The following is a 23369-nucleotide window of genomic DNA, read 5'->3' on the forward strand; positions in this document are numbered from 1 at the left end:
AGCACCGCTCTGTCATTTGGGGCGTCCAAAGGTGATGCATACAGAACGAGTGTTGCTGGTAACTTTCCTTCAGAGACTAATTGCACTTCTCCCTTAACACACTTTGTTTCCAGGAGCCCCAAGAGCTTGCAGCACGCCTCTTTGTAAACCCTATCTCTCACTTTGGCACAGTATTGTGCTGCCATTGTGCTCAGCGGACTTGCTGAAAGATTAATTACAACTGAAGAAATGTATCTTTTAACTGTCTCATTACATAAAGAATTCATAGTGAAGTTAACGTCCGCATAATTTAATGATATACGGATTTTAATTATATAGTACACTGTTAATTGTACAGCTATTTTTAGATCAGGCTACTGACTTGTTCATTTAAATGAATAGCTCATTTGCTTGAGGGACCAAAATATAAGCTTTCTTGAAAACTCAAGAGAATCTTGAAACCTCTGCAAAAATATGTTAACCTGGTAGGATATTTTTATGGTATTTGTCTCTCCTTAAAATGAAGCTGACCTGTACCTCCCCTTCATTGCATAGGTTGTCTGACATGTAGAATTTTGACATTTTTTTTTTTTTTTGTACCTAATAAAGTGCAACAAAGATAGATCTCTGTGTTGGATAATGGGCAGAAATTGAATAGCTGTGTTTTCCTTGAAAGTTGTTGAGATTTTTCTCAGGAGAATTAGACGAAAGTTATTTCTGAATAGAAGCACTGTCCCTGGCTATAATTAGTCACGTGGTTTAGTTCCCAGGAAATGTTTCTTTCAGCGTACTAAAAGTGTGTGAATTTTCGTGTCGTTTAACATGCCTTGAAATTTCGTCTCTGCTTACCTACCTATCCCTCTCCTACAATTTAAGATATAAAGTTTGGGTTGCTCTTTCCCATGAGATTCGGGAGCCTGCCAAAAAAGAACATGCTTTTGTGCCCTCTTCCCTTGAATACTTCCAATCCTGGGCAACGTTTTTAATGACTTAGAATTAACTGCTTTCTAATTATGCACTGAGGCAGACACCATGATGTTGTATGGGCCTTTGCCAGCAATTGGAAACACAGGAGACATAAACGAGCAGGCTACCAGAGGGAATTATTAGAGAGGCTTCTCGAAGTCATCAACTTGCAAAGCAGATACTTGCCCTTGTCTCACTGAATCAATATAGACTTGATCATATCAGTAGCCACTGTGGTATCACCTTTAGAAGCATCCAGTTTTCTTTCTCTTCAGAGACTATAAGACATTTGATCTCATCAGACTTTCTGGATACCCCAGTAAATTTCAGCAGGTCTTTGCTGCCATGAACTTTCTCCTCTGATCTTGAATGGGAGTTTTCTCTTTCCCTGTGTCTCACCTCTCATGTTGGGCCCCAGTGAGCCCATAAGAGGGCTTCCCTTCATTATGTGGCCCTATATTTGCTCTCCTTGGAACACGAGCTTGAAACTTTAATTGCTAATATATGAATTGGAGGAAAATCTAGGAGGGAGGAGGGAATACCATAGAATCTCTTACCATAAGTTTAAACTACTTATAAAAGTACTAGGTAAGTGTTAACAACAACAACAAAAAACGTGTGCTAGTAAGTTCGCTTCACAAATGTATGCCAGTGATAAGCACTCCTCTTTGGGAGATGAGTCATTAGATGTTTTCACTGTTTAGCTAAAGAGCCATTGCATCCTATGAGAAAGAGTAGTCTTCTCTTTCCTTTGGCAGTGTGTTCATAAATGTATTTATTCAGCAATTTGTTGAGTAGGTATTTTGTGCAAAGCAGCTTTGGAGTGGTAACAAATACGTATTTCTGCTTTTAAGCAGCTTGCCAAATACCCTGACACAAACAATTCCTTAATCCTCCATGTGAACCATGCATTCTCAAAGGGGATGAGATTGTGTAAGCAGATATGCAGCATATCTGTGGCATTAAAATTTCTTGTGGGGAGCAATTTAAGAAAAAATAAGAAGTCTCCTGACGTGGGCCCTAATGAATTAAAAAAAAAAAAGTAAGATTAAGAAACATCTGTGTAGACTAAATAAGGGCCACATAAATGCGAGCTTGAAATCTGAAACCTTGTAGCCTCACCACCAATAATAAACTTGTGAGATTTCTTTCTTGTCTTCTTGGGGGTGACCACATGATGAGCCTCAATCTTCTTCCATGTGAAAGCCCTCAGATATTTAAAGACAATAATAAGAAAATATTGACAGCTTTTTAATGTGGCATGATTTAAAATTTCAGCATCCTGATCAATCTCTTGTCATCTGTTGACAAAGCGACATTTAATCAAGTGCCCAATGATGGGTACACAATATGAGTTCTCTCCATTCCACAATATGAGGGAGAGGAAGGCAAGTGGACTGGAAAAAAAATAAGAGAAGGCATTAATGGAGAAGGTAAACATTGAACCGGGCCTCAAAGTTTTAGCCGAAGGAAAGACAGGAAAAAAACATTCCAGATTTGGCAGATGTGTGTGTGAGTGTGGAGAAGAATTAAGTATATTCACGACATTAACCAGGTGCCTCATCAATGTTTGTTGAATGTGTGTTTGTTGGATAAGGGTTGATGGCATGTAGTGGCTATAAGGCTGCAAGTTGCCTGAGACAAGGTTCCGATCAGTCTGAACACTCATGCTTTGGAGACACCTTCCTCTTGTCCTTACATAATACTTTTATATTTGATAGCTCTAGTCTAAGTTATTTCTTACATCATTATGTGCTAGTTAGAGAGAAGAATTTAATATGTCCCTATTGGATTCCCTAATGTTAAAAGATATTTCTTATTCAGATTGTCAAATGGGATCAGACTGCTTTAGATTTCACTTTTATACAGTAGGAGAGCCAGTGGGCTAGTGCTTAGAATTCTTGAGGAGTAGTTCCAACTGCAAGGGCAAGTAGGCTCCTTCAGGCCACTGGCAATATAGAAATTGTGCAGGAAAGACCCTGGCAGGTCAACCCCTGTGGAGATGTAGCTTGGGACCTTAATGACTGTGATATCCAAAGGCCTTAAACCAGCATTGGAAGAAAAGAAGAAATACTAATTGGTATTTAGGCTTTGCTGTCTTGGAGCTCAGCCCCTGGAGCAGCCACATGAAGAGGCAAAGCTCCAGGCGTACCTTGGGACTATTGCCAGCCGCACTTTCCATATCCATCCAGCTGTTCCATTGCAGAAGCTCTTTGTGTGTGTGTGTTTTAAGTGGGGAGAGAACTAGGCTCTCACACCACAACTCTGACTGTGTGTGAATTTTCCTCCTCATCTTTATCCCTATGTCTGTCCTTCCTTCACACATCCTTCCTTCTCTCTGACTGCTGCCGTCCAGTACACAGTCAGTCCATACTAGTTCCCCTATCCTGCTTAAACCTATTTGAGATCTTAGATTAGGGATCCCAACTACATACGGCCTTGTTTTTGTTTTAGTTCAAGTGCAGCCTAATCAAAAGGCATTCTTTGCAGTAGGCAGGACTTTCGGGGTCTTGAGAGCACAGATGATTCACCTGCTTGTTTGCCTCAGTTTCTTCTAGAAATAGCTGACTACTTCTCTGACTTTATGCTAAGGAAAGCAAGAGCTATAAAAATGGATGTGATATTAGTTATTCTTGGGAAAGTCTTCACTTGCCTGGTTGCTAATGCTTGAAATGCCCTTAGCTGGGGGAAAATTCTTCTACTATGTGCTTATTTATAGACAATACTTAAATAACAAACCTTCCAAGAGTGACAACACATTCATCTAATACACACAGAAGTAGAAAGGACTTCTACCTAGTTCTTTCTGAAGTCCAGTTTTAGTAGTGGATTGTGCACTGAGTGCCACAAAAGAGTGTGTATATGTGTATGGACTGGGGTGGGGGAGTGGGTATGTAAGATGGGAGAATCAGTCTGGCATTGGCAAATTTTGCCTGTTGAATAGATTGACTTCTGGCTGTATCTCAAGACTATGGCAGTATATACTTGAAAAGAACAGTGCCCTGACTTTATAAACATCACAGAAGTCAGCTGTAACATCATCCCAAATCTCAAATAGCGCAAGTACATAACAGTGTGTTTATTTTATTTCATCTTCACAACAGGCCTGCAAGGTAAGCACCAATGTTATTCTCTTTTACAAACAAGGATACCGAGAGGTGTCAACATTAACTTGTTAAGATAACTTGACTAGTTGGTGGAAGAGCCAGGCCTCGAACCAAGTCTGTCTGATTCTAGAGTCTGCTCATAACCACTTATCCTTACTGCCTCTCTGTTTGAAAGTGTTTTTCTGCATGTCTTTCCTAGTTTTCCTTTTTTGAGGAAGACATATTTTTCTTCTTTTGAGGAAGATGTAAATAAAAATAGCGGTCCTGTTATGTGACTTTCAAGTCTAGATCATAAGAGGCCATAAACTTCTGCATCATTATCTTGGGATGCTTGCTCTTGGAACCCACCAACCTTTTCAAGGAGAAGCCCAAACAGACCTTAGAGAAGTCTTACTTCTGTAAGTCTTGTGTCAGGAAGCCAGGGCCCCTCACCCACATGGCAGACATGCAAGTGAGCCGCCACCAAAGTGAATCTTTCAGAACCCAGGTGATGCACCCCAGTGGAGACCACAGGAAGAGCAAGTTGTCTCCACTGAGCCAAGGCCAAATTGCGAAATAATGAGCACAATGGGAAATTGTTTAAAGCACTCTTCCCCAAAAACAGAGGGTTATATTTGAGAATCTAATAGAACTGATTCTCACATCCACAGATACAAGTTGTCTTCTTTCCCAAACTTGATGATTAGCACGGTGCTTTGGTCTGAAACATCATGGCAGCTGTTGGAGGAATCAGGATAATAATGTATTTTGTAGCCACCGATGACCATTCTCCCTTTCCCCTGGCCTCCCAGATGCCATAACAGTAGGGAGGTCCTTAGCAGTAGTTTAGGTGATTCCACTCCCCATCCTCTCCGTATGCCTGTCACCTGCCCTTCTCTCTATTGTTTGGGAGTCCAACTTCTTAGAAGGATCTTTTTAAATATAGTTTTATAACTCTGGCTCCAAAAAAAGTTAACAAACAAAAAAGTAAATAAGTATTCCCCTGAACTTATTACTAAAGGGCCTTCAAAAATTTCAGCAACATGGCAGAGTGAGCTTTTGTTGATGTGCCCCTATTTCCGTGAAAAAGATAGAAATGATAGATAAAATTTTAAAAACTTTAAAAGATATGTGACCAAGTATAAACAAAAGTAAAATTGGGTATCAGAAATGGAGAAAGAACCTGTATTCAGAATGATCTACAGAAATTGCTAACTTCAGATATAGACACGAGGGGCTGGGCTTGGGTTTTGAACTCCCCAGAGGGACAGATACGCAACTAAGAGCTGTAATTGAGCTTCCATGTATAGCTCAAACCATACAAAAAGGACTAGAAAAACTCTGCTTTCTTGGAGAAAATGGCAAGGAAGCTTGCTTAATGGATATGGCCTTGGGTTGTGGAGTATTGAGAGAAGAAATAGAAATTAGAAATAAGTCAGCACTATTTGTGGGTTTGGGTCCAAATTTATGCTCTTGTTTACTGCAGAAAGGCCAAGCAAAGAAATTAACAATAAAACTGGTCTTTGCAAAACTAAACATGAAACTACATTGTCATGGTTAATTCTACAGTGCAGGTCAAACAATTTTTGCTGAAAATAAGCTCTCAGTAAAAATTCACAAGCCAATGGAGGAACCCAGTTACCATGGAGAAGTAGACAGAGAGAGAAAGAAAGAAAAATAGAATACCATGAACTGGAGATAAGGAAATGACACCATAAACTATAAGACAAAGTATATAAAGTATAAAATAAATCTAAACATTTTATATATTTGCATATAAACAGTAAATAAAAATAACTGAATAAATAAAAGTATAGAATTTTGTAAGAAAGCAGATTTTTAAGAAATAAGATGTAGAAATGAAATAATAGTCATTGAGAAGCTCATTAGCTGAGTGATGTATTAGACAAAAAGATTAGGAGAAAATTAGAAGAATTAGATTACAAGAAAATTTAGTGAATTCTAGGATAACTCTAAGGAAAGCATCCTGAATATGATACAAGGATGAAGACAGGGGAAATACAAACACTTTCTGAGAGTAGGAGACATAGAGGACAGAATAAGATCTTCTAACAAATGTCTAATATGAGTTTCAGAGGAGAGAATAGAGAACAAAGCTATAATGACTCAGAATTTTTCAAATTGGTTAAAGGCATATATTCTTAGCTTCATGAAACGACTAATTCTAAGCAGACTAAATATAAATAGCCACATCTAGGCACACAGTGATGAAACCATTGAATGTCAAATAAAATATTAAAAGTAATCAGAGATAAAAAGACAAATTACATATATAGGGATTAGTTTTAGACTGACATTAGAGTTCTTTTAAGTAACAATAGATCCCAAGAGACAGTAGAATCTCCAGAGTTGAATTAAAATGACCCTTAGCTTATAATTGTATACTATGTTTTATTATTATTCAAGAGTGAGAACTAAGTACAGATATTTTCACATAAGGCAAAACTAAAACATGTTTACTGCTTAGGGATTTCAGATGAAAAAAACTAATAAATGAGATGCAAGGATATTGAACCCAAAAGCAGAGAATGGGATTCAAGAAGCAATGCTGAAAAAGGAAATATGGCAAACGTGTTGATAAATTTAAATAAACGTTGAGTGTTTGAAAAAGTGGAAATCAACTCTTAGAGTTCTCCAGAGAAACAGAACCAATAGGAGGAGTGTGTGTGTGTGTGTGTGTGTGTGCGCGCGTGCGCGTGCGTGTGTGATTTATACAATTATAGAGTCTAATAAGCCTCAAGAGTTAGAGTTGGCAAGCTGGAGACTCAGGAAAGCTGATAGTGTAGTCCCAGTCCCAGGCTAAAGGCCTGAGAATTAGAAGTGCCATTGGTTGTAGTTCCAGTCTGGAGGCCAGCAGGCTTGAGACCCAGGAAGAGCCACGGTTTCAGTTAGAGTTCACAGTCAGGAAACAAATTAATGTTTCAGCTCAAAGGCAGAAAGAATTCTCTCTTATCCAGCCTTTTTGTTCTAGTCAGTCCTTCAGTGGTTTGCATGAGGCCCACCCACATTAGGGAGGGCAATTTGTTTTACCCAGTTTACATTCAAATTTTAATGTCATCCAGAAACACCCTCACAGATGCACCCAAAATGATGTTTGGGCCGGGCAAGGCTGCACATACCTGTAATTTCAGCACTTTGGGAAGCCAAGGCAGGTGGATTGCTTGAGCCCAAGAGTTCAAGACCTCATGAGAAACCCTGTCTCTCCAAAAAAAAAAAAACAACAACAACAACAACAACAAAAATTAGCTGGGTGTGGTGGCATGCACTTGTAGTCCCAGCTACCAGGGAGACTGAGGTGGGAGGATATATTGAGCCCGGAAGGTTGAGGCTGCAGTAAGTTGAGGTTACACCACTGCACTCCATCCTGGGCAACAGAGCAAGACCCTGCCAAAAAAAAAAAAAAAAAAAGAAAAGAAAAGAATAATGTTTGACCAAATATCTGGGTACCCCATTGCCCAGTCAAGTTGACACATAAAATTTAACATCATAGAGACTAATTGGGAAATTGTATTACAAACAAGATTGTTGAACAAAAATAACAGACACAATAACATGGAGGCTGATAAAATCGTGTAAAAATGAGCAGATAAACTTTGAAGTAACAGTCATTGAGAAGCTCATTAGCTGAGTGATGTATTAGAGGAGGTTTCCTGATTGGAGTGAATGTGTTTCAAGTTATTTATATGTAAAACAGCAAAGATGTTACTGATAAAGATTAGATGTTGTTTCAGTTTAAACATTCTTTGAGAGAACTACTAAAGAAATCATTGTAGAGGCCAGACACGGTAGCTCATGCTTGTAATCTCAGCACTTTGGGAGGCCGAGGCGGGTGAATCGCTTGAGCCCAGGAGTTCGAGACCAGCCTGGCAACATGGTTAAACCCAGTCTCTACTAAAAAAAATACAAAAAAGAAAGAGAGAAGGGAGGGACGGAGGGACGGAGGGAGGGAGGGAGGGAGGGAGGGAGGGAAGAAAGGAAGGCAAGGAAGGGGAGGAAAGGGAGGAAAGGGAGGAAAGGAAGGGAGGGAGAAATCAATGTAGAACGTATTATTTCCAAGATAATAAAGGGAGGGGAGGGAGGGAGGGAGAGAGGGAGTAGAATGTATTATTTCCAAGGGAATAAAGGGTAAAAGGGGAATAAAGAAAACTTAATTAACTAGAAGGTAAGGAAAAAAGAGGAGAAGGAAAGAGAATGATTAGCAGAACACAGAAAATAAGAGAATAAAAATAAGCCTGAATGTATCAGTTGTAATGAATGTAAATGGGTTAAATTCACATTTTTAAAAAAGCATAGATTTTCAAATTTGATTTTAGAAAATCCAACAAAATACTATTTATGAATCACTCCTAAGACATAATGACACAATAAAGTTCAAAGTAAAGAAATGGCAAAATCAGTACAATAAAAATTAATATTAGAAAATAAAAAACTAATAACAACAGTAAAAAGAAATGGAACACCAGATATGTGAGGCAGATCCTATCCAAAAGAAAAGTGTTGCAGGAGTATTACCACTAGGTAACACTGAATTTAAGAGAAAACCTTTATTAGAGTTAAAGAAAGTCATAACTTTGCCAAAAGATATACTTACCAAGAAGTCTGTGTACAACAATTGAGAGTGCAGTCACCCAAGAGTATAGTCTCCAAATACAGAAACAAGCATTGGCAGAATTATAAGGAGAAACTGACAACTCCACAGTAGTAGTAGATGATTATTTCATATGTAGTTGAAAAAAAATAACAAGGATACAGAATATTTGGGTAATACAATTAAAATCTTAACCTACTAGACATATCTGAACCTTGTAGCTGAAAAGTAGGAACTTCAGTTTTTTGAAGATGTATAAAACATTAACAAAAATTGATCAAGTATAAAAACACAAAGAAAGTAAAACAAACCATATTAATATAAACATCACAAATTAGAAACAGCAGAAATCCATGTTTTTAAATAACTTATGGGTCAAAGATGAAATAATGGAAACTATAAACTATTTATAAATGAATGACAACAAAATCGTGGCATGTAGCCAAAGCAAAATTTAAAGGAAAAATTATAGCCTTGAAAAGGGTATTTTGAAATAAAAAATTGAAAATGAATTTTATAAAAATAGTGAAAGAGTAATGTGGCAAACTCAAAGTGGGAGCGAGGAAATAATGATGATAAAGGATAAATTAAATGAAATTAGAAGAAATGCTACAGTAAAGAGGATCGACAGAGCCAACATTTTGCCTCATGAAAATGTTAGTAAAACCAACCTCTGGCAAGACTGGGAAATTTTAAAATAAGAGTTTATACAAATTAACATGAGACTATCTAGAGCAAATTTATTGCAGATTTAGAAGTTAGGTCAGGGTGGTGAGTGCACAGATGTTTATTATATTAATTCTTTATGCTAAAAATACTTCACAATGAAAAGTTCATAATCTTAGGCATTGTGCCTTAGTCCAGGCATTGCCTATTCCCTGTCTGCTGTAGCATGCTTTAACAGGTACCAGGTCTCTCCTATTCTTGTGAATCTAGCGCCACTGACTCATACATTCCTGCTTTGTACATACTTTGTAGAAAATTGTAATCCTGTTCGTTGTAATCCTGCAGTGGCAGGGGCAAAGTGTGAAATCAACAGAATGAATGCCTCTACCAAAGGTTGAGGAGAATAGGAATCCTGTCCAAGTGTGGTCAAAAAAGCCAGATGCAAATTGGCCAGAGGTGGTCTAGGAACAGCTTCCATAAAAGACACAGGCTTTCTTGAGGCCTCTTAGCCTGGGCTATGACAAGGTTGTCCAATCACATTTACTTATCTGGTTGATGTTATTATTCATTTCTTTGAGATGGCAGTTCCTAAGCTTTAGTATATGTGTGTAAAAGTAGGTTGATTTGGCTTGATTTGAGACACCAACACACTTTCATGAAGCCTGAGTGTTTGAACTGTGTGTGCTTGGCGGATACATCCTGGGTCCTCGGCACAGGCAGTGACTTCCTAGAAGAAGTTTCTTGCTCTAAAAAATGGTGGGTTGCAAGAAGAGAAAAGACATTTTGTTGAGGCTAAAATGAATGTAGACTCAATATACACTTTTTACTATTATTCCATTTAAAACAACTGACTTCCTCTGGCAAGTTTCCTTTCATTTGAATAGTGTTCATTCAATATATTCAGACTTTTTAAAAAAAGTTTATTGCCTATGATTCTTAATCCTGATAAGCATACCACTGTTCTAAAATTTATATTGTGAGGAAAATTATGTCATCAGTTTCTTTTTTCTTTTGATATTTCCCTTTTTTGGCTGAAAATAAATGACCTGCTTTTCTTATGTCCCAGAGTTTTGTCCCTTTTCTTTTTTAAGAAAAAAACCAGCCTTTGTTTTATGATTTTAGCAATCAGTTTGTGTATAGTTTGGTATGAGGTCTGTAATTTTTATAGGATAGCATTTTTAGTCATGGCCACTTATATATTAGTGATCTTTTCTTCACATGGGTGTGAGAGTTGGAATGTACCATGACTGGGTCCATACAGAGAAGGTGCTGCTATTTCCTTGAGCCTCTGCTGGCATTATGGGCAACATAAAAGAATGTGTCTGCCATTACCATGGGTGACTCGAGTGGCAGGCCAGAGAGAGTTCCCTTGAGAAGGTGATGAAAGGTATGGACAACTGCTTTGGTCCCCTCTGACTGGCCAGGCCTTAGAATTAGGTTGGGAATACTGAGTTTACCAGGCACATTATTTTGTTAATGCTATTGCTCCTATAATCTTTTCTTTTATAAGAGGATGATTCATTGTTTCCTGTTCCCAATATTTGTACCCCTTATCAATGGTAATTGCTTTCAGAAATAATTGAGTCCAACCCTATGGTTTATATGAAGTAAATGCCTAAGTCGGATTTGATTCTTACTATTACTTAAACTTAGCAAAATACTGCTTTAGCTGTTTTCTCTAGAGACCACACAAGAACACTTTATTTAGGTAGTCAGCTTAAACAGTATTTTCACTTTCTACAGATAGCAATGGGCATTAAACTTGGGAAGCTATGTAACTTGCCAAGGTTGCAGAGCCAGCTGTAGAGATAGGGTTGGATAGGATAGCTGGGTGATTCTCTTTTGGAAATTCAATATGACCTTTTCACCTCAGTGCAAACACATGTTCACAAATGGCTAAGCACATAAGCGTTTCTATAAGCATGCAGTTACATGACTAAGAGTGGGCAGTAATTAAAATAGTTGTACTCCATTCTTTCTTTGCAGACTGAATACTATTCTTAAGTGAATAACATGTAATTTCCTTATATATTTCCAAGTATTTACTAACATTTATTCTTTTTTTTTGAGATAGAGTCTCGCTGTGTCACCTAGGCTGGAGTGCAGTGGCACCATCTCGGCTCACTGCAAGCTCCGCCTCCCAGGTTCACACCATTCTGCTGCCTCAGCCTCCCAAGTAGCTGGGACTACAGGCACCCACCACCACGCCCAGCTAATTTTTTGTATTTTTAGTAGAGACGGGGTTTCACCATGTTAGCCAGGTTGGTCTCGATCTCCTGACCTCGTGATCCGCCCGCCTCAGCCTCCCAAAGTGCTGGGATTACAGACGTGAGCCACCATGCCCAGCCACTAACATTTGTTTTATGTATCAGTGTTCTTGTAGTATAGAGCTTGATAAAGAACATAATCTTAAAAGAAAGCAAGTTAGACCCCAAATTATGTTAGAACTTGAATGATGTAGATCTGTGGTCTATATTTATTTTATTAATTAGATAATTATTCAGTATGCATTTTAATTTGTGCTTGTGTGGATCAGACTGTAAGCCATTTTGCTAAATTGTGGCGAATAACTCCACTGGAGGCCTTGAAATAATCTATTCCTAGGCAACACCTGACTTAGCTTCAGCCTAGAGGCCTGCCTTTCTCCCATGCATTAAAAGGAATTCTGGCTACTGTGGCTGCCCCATGCCTAGTGAGCAATGAGGTCAGAATCTTCTACCTTGCTTTTCAAAGGATGTCACTTGCTATAGCACCTTCATCAGATGCCTGCCTTAGTGGTCCCTCTTCTTCTATAGCAGTTCTCTTGGGGTTCAACTTAATTTGCAAGTTGAGGCATATTTTGGGTGGAAAACGTGTGTGTGTGTGTGTCTCTGTATAGATTTTCCTTATTTAAGAGTCTCTTATTTAAGAGTCAGTTTTACCTGCTTTCCTCACTTGTGGAATGTAGATAGGATTTTATGGCAGTTGATGAGAATTATTTTGGAAAGGTTTAGAATTAGAAGATTCTTTCATGACTGAAAGTCATTTTAATTGATATAATCGAAGCATACGTATATGAAGAGTTTAGTGAAGACAGGTCAGATTCAAAGACTTCAAATCTAACCTGTCTTCATTAAACTCTTCATATACGTATGCTTGGTTATAAAATACCTACCTGCAAAAGGTAAATATTTTCTTTTCTGATTTGTTTTTTTTTTTTTACCCCAAATGGGCTTTTCCAAAGCTTATTTATCTACAAAAGAGACATATGCTTTAGGTCTGTACTTGTTAATTTACCTTGGAAAAATTAGGTCATCATCAAATCTGGCAATGTGGCTTATAAACTTGGCAAAATGGTCTAATTAAAAGCTCCTGTTAGATTATAGAAAAAGGAAAAAATGATTAGTGCCAGTCATATTTTTGTTTTCATGGTTTGTGTATATGTAGGTATATGTCACTTCTCATGTTGCATTAAAAGTATGTTGACTATCTGCTAACAGTTCATCTCTTTTCTTCTACAGCCTCCAAGTCTGTTATAAATAGTATGCTACGGGACCCTTCTCAGATTCCAGATGGAGTTCTAGCAAATCAGGTCTATCAGGTATTAATCACAGCTGTCTATTTTCAGTGGCAATGCTGTTATCTGCCTAGCCGAGTAAAGGATTTTAAACCTCATTTAATTACTGTCATCATAAACTATCACTGAGGTCAGGGTGCACCATAAATGGCAATGCAATATTTGCAAGAAGAGCATTTCACTTTTTAATAGCTTGCTTTTATAGTGAATAAAAAGCATGCAATTTTTGTTTTCTGTGATTAAATCTGAACCGCCTTTTGATAGCTTTCCTTTTTGGGGGGTGGTGGGGGGAGAAAAGTAATTACTGCTTTTAGGATACTGTTTACTGTGATAGTTTTTGTAGTTGCCCCACCCCAGACCCCTTTTCTTATTTGTCTGCAGTGCATTGTGAACGACTGCTGTTATGGACCACTGGTGGACTGCATCAAGCAGTATCCTTTCCCATAAAATTTTAGGTGCGCAATTGACGAGCTTAGACTCAGTGGAGATGTGTCTGGCTTTAACCTGACATAAAGTTCTGCTTCACAAAACACGTTTCATACTCTTCTATTTTACATTCAATCAACTGGAGGGTCACTACAGACCATTCTTTTCTACAGCTTAAGAAATATCAGATAGACCACAGGAAGATGTCAGTTCAGCAGTTACACATTCACATGCTTATTTCAAACTGCTTGGTTTTCAATGAGTTTAAAGGTACAGAGTCATTAGGCAGGTAACATAATGTCTTGGAATGTATCTACCCATCCCAGGAAATATTTTTTAAAAAATATAACAAATTTCCATTTAAAATGAGCCAAATTTTGTTGAATTTACTAGAATAAATTCAGAGCCTGGAGTTAAAGGAGGTTGTGATTAAAATGCTTCCAGAGACATCACATTTTAAAGGCAACAGACTCTTATTGCTTAAATGCTGATTACAATCTGAGCCGGCATTTGGATTCCTAATAAACATTTTTAGAGAAATCAAGTTAATTTTTCCTCCTGGAATAAATTTAAGGTTGTGAAAACAGAAGTCTAGTCACTTTTCATTAAAGACATTGAGATTACTAAAGAGTTAATGTTCACTTTTTAAAACAAGATTGGGCAGACAGTAACTACATATAGTAGGACATTATTAATCAATAAATTTAGTAGTACTGTGGCAACACTAAGGTTTTTGATAATCCTTTATCAGATTTACTTTTATAATAATTTACTACTTAAATGGTAAATAATAAGTAATTTTTATGAGAATAATTTCTATCTGAGTCCATGAATTTCACCCCTCTTAATAATATAAACATGTCCCTCCGGGAATGGATTTTGTTAGCATGGATGGCACTGTGATGAATTGTGACTCAGTAATTACTAGTCAGGAGGCTTTTTGTTGGAAACTCCTGCTAGTCAAATTGTGTACATGTATGTGTTTATATCCCACCTTCTTTCACAAAGGCTTAGAATCAGTAACATTTTTAACAAGAAAATCATGCCTTTATAAGTAATCTTTGCTAAATAGCCTTTTAACAGAGCCCTCTTACAAGAATATTCAGTATTGAAGATATAGCCCTTTATGTATTTATCTTCCAAGTCTGTTTCTCTGGTCTAGCTTAAGTTAGTAGAAACACAGCATTATCCCAAGCTCACCTTTTTATTAAACCAAGGTGAAACTCTACTTCTATATTCAGTATAAAATTAATGATAGTGTTAGAAATTGTAGGAGTGCCAATCTCATGTTGCTACACTGATAAAGTTTAGCACATTCATATAACAACTAACACCATCTCAGAGTATCTGGGGTTGAATTACATGTTAATTTTAAAGCACATAAAATAGTTAAAAATCAATTTAAAGTTAAGGTTTTAAAAGCATAATGTCTTTTGAAGGATTGCATATTGATTTTAAATATAACTATCTAATTATGTATGCATGGACTAAAGTATGAAGTCAACTGCTTTGTAAATGCCAGGAGGCTATTTTTCAGTAATAGTTGAGATGCTTACGGGAAACTAGATTGCTGTATTGCTGGCGAAGAAAATGTCTTGTGAGGTTATTTACAAGTTTTGCCCATGGTCACTGCCATACATCAATAATAGGTATTATTATAGACAAAGTCTAAGTGTTTTTGCTTATAGAGCATTATAAATTCTGTTTGGAGTATTTTCCTTACATTTTTGCCATCATTCACTTTCCTTTTTTGGCTGTGTTACTGCCAGTAGAATTTAATGTAGTACATGATTTCAATTGATGAAGATAGTGACATATGTCTATAAATTACATTCACTGACTAGGTTATAATTTTTGCAGTTTCATTATGTCTGTTGCCAGTAAAACTACAGATTTTATAAGTTTTATTTTCTAGACTTTGCATTTTATATATGTTTATATCAAGCAAAGCATAATTAAGAAACGTATCTTTCCAAAATTTCAAATTGGTGATTGCCTTTATCATGCAAAATAAAACAGGCTGGAAAGTTTACAGAGAAACTGATTCTGTCTTTGCATTGAAGTAGTAGCAGTTTCATATAATGTGCAAATACACTTGCATAGATGTTTCCTAGACTGATCAGCAATAATTATTTTATTTCACACCGAATAAAAATTATTGTTTTTCCATGTGAGTAAATGTGCTGTTTGTTTTTCTGATAATTTGGTAATATTTACATTGCTTACTCTCAGTAAATTACATCATGTTGTGAGAAAGAAAGCACACATTCGGTAAATAAGATAGGTGCTAAACCTTCTTAGTGCATTATGAAAATGTTATATTTGTGTAAGTAGAATAAAATAAATTGGTCATTTACTAGTAAGACATCACAGAAAGCACAGTTAGCAAAGAGTATATACATCATCATTGTGCTTTCTCTCTCTTTTTTTTTTTTTTTTTTTTTGGTATCTACTGTATTTTTTCCTATGCAGCCATGCCCACCTACACCTTTCCCACCACAGCTTATACTCACCAAGGAAAAAATGTGAGAAATCAGCCACCTCAACTTTCCAAAGTGTGACTCCAGGACACAGCTATTAGACAAAAGCATAAACTGTGAAGCAAGGAAAGATAATGATGCAGGAAGCTTCAAATGCTGTGGGTTTCATTTCTATACCATCAGAAACCTCAGTTTCATGATTCAACATTTTAGATGTAAATAATTTACAACAATAAAAATGAGAGCACATTTGTGTGGAATAGAAGTAAATAATTTAGTTCTAAAATGTGGGATGTCCCTAGTAATGAGAGACCATTGAGAGTTATTCATCAAATGTCTTCAATGGACTCTGAAAATTTGTGAAATTTTGTGGTTTAAAAGTGTGTTTCTTTATTTTGTTTCTCTTTAGAAATTGCAAAAGCAGAGCCATGTGCCTTGGAGGGCAGGGGACAACTGGAGGAAAAGGCAATAATGATGATTTAGGGCATGTTTTGCTGGAACATAAATGGCCACATCTCTTGGATTCTAAGATTTAAATAGTATTCACCTGTATATTTTGGTAAAATGCAAGATAATTCTCTAGGGTTTTTGTTTTTGTTTTTTTGTTTTTTTTTTTTTTTTTACAAACAACATAGAAGTTTTATTTAAGTTAAACTCGATCAGAATCAGCTTCTCTGGTAAGCCAAGGAGTGATGTGACCAGGTTGATGATATCAGTGAAAAGGACAATGAAGGTAATGATTCACATAATTATTACCAAATGCAAATGCTTTTGAGTCAATTGAAATACTAGACTAGGATTACACTCCTTTTCAGACTTTGGGCAATCTCACCTGTTTGGAAAATACACAGCACTTCCATATTCTACTCCTGATTTCATAATTTACCAGCCATGGGACCTTCAGCAAATTCCCCAGCCTCCCTGAACCTTACTTTCCTTAATTGTAAAAATGTGACTAATAGGCTGGGTGCAGTGACTCACACCTGTGATCTCAGCACTTTGGAAGGCTGAGATGGGCAGATCACTTGAAGTTAGGAGTTTGAGACCATCCTGGCCTACATGGTGAAACTCCTTCTCTACTGAAAACACAAAAATTAGCCAGGTATGGTGGCAGGCACCTGTAATTCCAGCTACTCAGGAGGCTGAGGCCGAAGAACTGCGTGAACCCAGGAGGCAGAGGTTGCAGTAAGTCGAGATATGCCACTGCCCTCCAGCCTGGGCAAGACCAAGAGTCCATCTCAAAAAAAAAAAAAAAAAAAAAGAAAAAAGAGGGACTAATATTAGTATCTATTTGTGTGGCTATTGTAAGATGGTATCCCAAAGTATTTAGCACAAAGACTTCATGTATGATATTTAAGAAATATTAGCTATTGTCAATTATTATTACCTAATTTTAATACTTTTGAGAAGCTATATGGAGGTCATACACATAGACTTGGCAGAGATCTCCTTGTTATCTTCTTTGCCACTCATTAACTGTATGTCCTGTGCACGTACCTTCTGACCCTTGGTTTCCTCATCTATAAAATAATTATTATAATTATGAGGATAAAATAACATACTAAAAGCACTTAACACAGTGTCTACCACATAGTAAGCACTGAAAAAATATACATTCATATGTGTATCTATTTAGATGCATATACATGCATATACATACACACGTAAGAAAAAGACTCTTGAAATAGCCTCTGTACCCACACCCTAATCCACAACTCTTTACTCAGATGTCTTTCCTGCAGATTACATATATTCTTAACAAATCACTTGTTTGGCTTGCAAGTCGCCACAGTCGACTGGAAGTGAAACAAAGAAGTTTCTAAATGTTGGCCTGATGACAAATGTGAATTCACAGAAGATTTCCAGAACTCTCTAAGACTAGGAATTCTTCTAGGGCAAAGGCTGCCTAGTATTCTTTATGGTGCCTATTAAGTGCTTAATAAATGTATGCTAAATTGAGTTGAGGGATTTTAATTTTAAAATTTTTTTTAGAATTTTTTTTTTTAAGAGCCTTACCCAACTGGCCTCAAGTGATCCTTCCACCTCAGCCTCCAGGGTGGCTGGAGTTATAGGCGCAAGCCACCTTGCCCAGCTGAATTGAAAGATTTTTAACACAGATTAAAGTACATTTAAAATGTCTCTCCTTCTTTTCAAAATGCAAAGTACACATGCATTTACAAATCTTTGTTTGCCAAAATATATAGAAAAATTATAGAAAAAGCTGGACACAGTGGCTCATGCCTGTAATCCCAGCACTTTGGGAGGCCGAGGTGGGAGAATCACTTGAGCCTAGGAGTTTGAGATAAGCCTGAGCAACATAGTGTGATTCCATCTCTAAAAAAAAAAAAATTACCCAGGCATGGTGGGTGGTACACCCCTGTAGTCCCTGCTACTCGGGAGGCTGAGGTGGCAGGATCGCTTGAGCCCAGGAGTTCAAGGTTATAGTGAGCTATGATTGTGCCAGTGCTCTCCAACCTGAGCAACAGAGCAAGACCCTCTCTCTATTTAAAAAAAAAAAAGTTTTAAAAAATTGTAGAAAAATTCGATCAAATTATTTAAATGAGGGAATGTGTGTAGAGATGTCATTCCTCAAAGATGTGGACTAAGGGTGAAAATGGCTGCTCAAACTACCTCAATGCTTCATTTCGTCTCAAAGTATAGACCTGGTATTAGCATTTTCCTGCTAGTATAATTCTGCCTGTGTTACCCCCTTAACTGAAACTTCCCAGTGCCATTGGTCATGAGCATGAAGTCCTGCTGAGAGACTTACTTCTAGAGAAAAACTTGTCCTTCCTCGGTAAGTATTATTCACATCTTCTGTAGCTTGTGTTGTCTCCATGAGTGCTTAAATATATATTTTAAAAATCTTCCACTAAAGGAAGGGTGAATGATGATTGATGCTCTGCATATTATCTTTTATTGATTTGGAACTGAGCAGGAACTCAGTTACCTAATCTCCTATATATACAGCACATGCACAAGCTTGCAATTAATATTTTATAGAATAAGTGGCTGAAAAAATGCTTTAATATCTGTTGCAGTATTACTTTTGGTGTCATGAGATATTAACCATAATCTAGGCCTTATGAGAAAAAGAAACAAAAGAAATATTGTCTATAAAATGTCTTATATATTAAAAAGAACAGTTAGAAAGATTCATGTTGGGTATATTTGTCTCATATATGGAACTCGGTAGTACTTTTACTTGAAAGCAAAATATTAAGCCTTTATTATTTCATGCCAAACATTCATTGACATCATGAATTTATTATGATTTTTTTAAAATCCCACATGTATTCATGTGTTTGTGTATTACAGATTATTATTTCTTTCAACATCTCTTAAGCATTAGAAATTAAGCCTCAGGCTGGGCACAGTGGCTCACGCCTGTAATCCCAGCACTTTGGGAGGCTGAGGCGGGCGGATCACGAGGTCAGGAGATTGAGACCATCCCGGCTAACACGGTGAAACCCCGTCTCTACTAAAAATACAAAAAAAAAATTAGCCGGGCATGGTAGCGGGCACCTGTAGTTGCAGCTACTCGGGAGGCTGAGGCAGGAGAATGGTGTGAACCCAGGAGGCAGAGCTTGCAGTGAACTGAGATCTCGACCACTGCACTCCAACCTGGGCGGCAAAGCGAGACTCCGTCAAAAAAAAAAAAAAAAGACATTAAGCCTCAAACGACTATACATATAATAAGTGATCACAGAAACCATAAAGCACTCTACAATGAATTAATTTCTCTTCTCCACTTTTAATGTGGTAATTTGTAAAGGTTACATACAAGTCATTTTATTATTAAACAGATCTATTTTATATAGATATTGAAGAGTCTGCAAAATGTTTATTTTAGGACATACACAAAAAATAGAACAATATTGGATTACATAAGTTTTGTTCTAAAATGGACAAAGAATTGGCCAAGGAAAACCAAATGCGGAGAAATGTCAAGTAAGGAAGAGATGTTTAATAAAGTCCTACAAAGTATCTATTCCAAATCTTAATGTTCGATATTTTTATTAATAAACTGTAGAATAAAATCAAATGTATTATAAGGTTGTTTTAATTTAAAGCTTGGAGATATAAATATTCCCTAGTTAGGGTAAATAAAGTTGATCAATTAGGCAGGTGTTCTCAAGTCACTAAATTAAATCTCAGTATGTTGAAGCAGCAAGATTTTTCATATGGGGACAGTTGAATTGTTTAGCCTATGGAAAGAGGGTAAGTTGGAAGAAATCACCTTTTAAAAGTCTAATCAAAAGGAAAATATGTAACAGTTCAGAACCAGTTGGAATGTGTGGCCTGTGATGCACTATGAGATATGTTTTGGAACCAGGTAGTTCTGATAGTATTATGAAATATCTGATGACATTGATTACTCAGATAGGGGCCAATATGTCATGGCCACGTCTATTTTCTGTTTTGTTTTGTTTGAAGCCACCAAGTAAGCAGCAGCATTGTCGGAGCTGCTGAGCACCACTCTCTGGGTGCCATCAGCCTACGGACAGTCAGGCCTTCAGCCCCATTTTTTTGTTTGGCCTAACTTTTCTCTGCTTCCTTCTTGAGAACTAGCCGATCCCAGCTGGGGGAAAAAAAAAAAAAGCAAAGATTGTAGATGTGGGCTAAACTTAGTCCTAGTCCTCAGCTTACTTGAACTTGAATGTGTTAGATTGGATTCACCATGGCGGACAAAAGCAATGTAAAAATGTGGTCCGGGGGTCATCTCTACTTGCAAACAAGTACAGAAAGGGGACTTGAAATTGAAATTCATGGGTCTCATCTGTTCCTCTGTGCTGTAGAATCTGGAGATAATTATTTTATGGAAGCATACTCAAAGAGGATATTTAATTGATCTTTAAAAATAAATGAGATAGGCCATGTGTGGTGGCTCAAGCCTGTAATCCCAGCACTTTGGGAGGCCGAGACGGATCACGAGGTCAGGAGATCGAGACCATCCTGGCTAACCCGGTGAAACCCCGTCTCTACTAAAAAAATACAAAAAACTAGCCGGGCGAGGTGGCGGGTGTCTGTAGTCCCAGCTACTCTGGAGGCTGAGGCGTGAACCCGGGAGGCGGAGCTTGCAATGAGCCAAGATCCAGCCACTGCACTCCAGCCTGGGCTACAGAGTGAGACTCCATCTCAAATAAACAAACAAACAAACAAACACATAAATAAGTAAATAAATAAATAAATGAGATATAGGAAGTTGATGCAACCTGAGCCCTGTTTTAAAGCATTTTCTCATCAACATACAAAGAAGTTGTTAATTCTTCGTATTTTTAATATAGCACTGGATTAACATATGTTTGTGGTTGAAAAATGAAGATTGAAAGCTTTGTATGAAATACTGTTATGAGGCTGTTGTCCTTTTACCTTATAAATACCCCTTCACAGAGATTAATTAGATTTAAAGTGTTGTGCCAGGTAAATATAGATAGATCATTTTAAAGCCAACGGTGGAAAAAATATTGGTAAATAAGTACACCACTAATCTTATTCTTTCTTGTTTACATGTGCACACCTTGAATTTTGTTGCAGAGACATTGCAAATATGTTTAATTTATTTTGATCCTTTGCTAAGCAGAAGTAAAATCTCTCTCTCTCTCTCTCTGTTGGCTTCTAATTTGGAGTATATTTGAAAGACAAATATTCTCATCTTTTAATATAAGATAATTCGTATATTTAAGAATTATGACTTTCCTGAAAATATTTTACCCCATTCTAAATTTTCCACACATTGTGCTCTATATTTGTTTTATAAAATGCATATTTTATCTTTCCTCTTACCAATTGAAGGGAAAAATAAAAGTAAATCACTATTTCTTTCTTAAATTTCCTTGGTTCATAACTGCATCCTGAGCAGTTGTTATGGCACAAGATCTAGCCAGGCACTATAGGAAAGAGAAACAGAAGTGTTCTTATCATTGAAGATTTGAATGTACTGATATGAGTTCATCCTATCTTTTAAACTTATCCTATTTGTACTTCCACACATAAGTATATTGTATTAAGGCAGGTCAAAGTTAAATAAATGACTTCAGCTTCTCCAACTAAAAAATGTTTTTCATGCACATATTTACTCATTTATTCTACAAATAAGTTACTAAGTTGGATACTGTTTTAGACACTGGATAAGTCAAATGAAGTGTCTGCTTTAATGGGGTTATGGTCCAGTAGGGAGACAAACTACAAATGAACACCGATAATTTCTAGCAGTTTCTGAGAGTCCATGTAATTCTTCCCTTCATTATTTATTCATTCTTTTCAATTAACTTTTGTTGTGTTCTCTGCATGCCAGGAACTACACTAGTTAGTATGAAATGATTGATTATAAGCACTCTGTGCCCCCAGTGCTCATAGCCAAGCACCGTATTGCATGTGTGATCCAATGAGATTGCAGTTTTCTCTCTGATCCAGTGAGAATCCAGTGAGAATGCATCTCACTTAGTAGGTGCTCACATGATTGTCTCGATAATGAGAATAAAAACTCAAGGCTGTTAGGCTATTTTCATTAAACCTTTCAAAGAAAGATACAAATTATACTCAATATCAGTCACTGTCCTCTATGAATGAAGAAAATGCTGCTGCCTCATGAGCTGCTTTTTCCTGAAATAGTGATGGAATTTTACTTATTGATTTGTTCTTTGTCACCAGGACCTTCCTGCCACAGTGTATATCTAGGATGGTCAGCTGAGCTCATAAGGTTGGCTCTATTGCCAGTAGCTAACTACTCCTTTAAGTCTGCTGTGGGCAGACACCATTAAGAATTTTAAAGAAACAAACTTTTTTTTTTTTTTTTTTTAAAGTTGATGCAAACATGGAGTCTTCTGGGAAAATTGAAGATAAGTTTTAAGTTTCAGTATATGTCAGCAATTCTTTCCAAGGATAATTAATTTAGAATTAATATTTGTTGGCCCTGTCTCAGTACTTTGGGAGGCTGAGGCAGGAGGATCACATGAGGCCAGGATTCAAGACCAGCCTGGGCAACATAGGGAGATCTTGTCTCTACACAAAATTGTTTAAAAAAATTAACTGGGGTGGTGGTAGGCACCTGTAGTCCCAGCTACTTGGGAGGCCAAAGTGGGAGGATCGCTTAAGCCCAGGAGTTCAAGATTACAGTGAACTGTGGTCATTCCACTGCACTCCGGCTTGGGTGACAGAGTGAGACCCTGTCTCTAACTAAGATAGACAGATGATAGATAGATAGATAGATAGATAGATAGATAGATAGATAGATAGATAGATAGATAGACAGACAGACAGACAGACAGATAGATAGATAGATAGATAGATAGATAGATAGATAGATAGATAGATATCAGCATTTAAAGTCTCAAAAGACATGTTGAACTTGCTGCCCCTTCCTCGGCTTAGCTGCACAAAAAACTCCTCAACTTTAAATTGAACCATAAGCATTGTGATCATCCCATTACCTCTGCTAAGGGTTCAGTCTATGCCATATAGACGAAGCAGAAAATGTATTTCATCTACTGGTAGAGAAGTGTTGATTTGTATCTCTCAAGTGATTATTGAGACCATATTTTGCTGTTATACCCTCTATTTTTTTTTTTTCCTTTTTGTTTTGTTCAGTTTTGGTTTGG

The 23369-nt window shown here is 37.1% G+C and overlaps 1 protein-coding gene across 6 annotated transcripts in view; it reads left to right on the top strand.

Moving 5' to 3' along the window:
- CDIN1 (CDAN1 interacting nuclease 1) overlaps positions 1-23369 on the top strand; it is a 241882-nt gene that overhangs the window by 96483 nt on the left and 122030 nt on the right. For all 6 annotated transcript variants that reach the window (XR_010588014.2, XR_012414762.1, XM_073995463.1 and 3 more), the window contains 3 exons: positions 12807-12886; positions 13244-13293; positions 18498-18565. Coding sequence is in view for 4 of the 6 variants with exons in the window: in XM_073995463.1 (XP_073851564.1) it covers positions 12807-12886; positions 13244-13293; positions 18498-18565 (198 nt within the window). In the remaining 2 variants the exon portion in view is untranslated. The remainder of the gene's footprint in view (positions 1-12806; positions 12887-13243; positions 13294-18497; positions 18566-23369) is intronic.

This window comes from Macaca fascicularis, chromosome 7, assembly GCF_037993035.2.
Source record: "Macaca fascicularis isolate 582-1 chromosome 7, T2T-MFA8v1.1".
Classification (NCBI taxonomy): domain Eukaryota; kingdom Metazoa; phylum Chordata; class Mammalia; order Primates; family Cercopithecidae; genus Macaca; species Macaca fascicularis.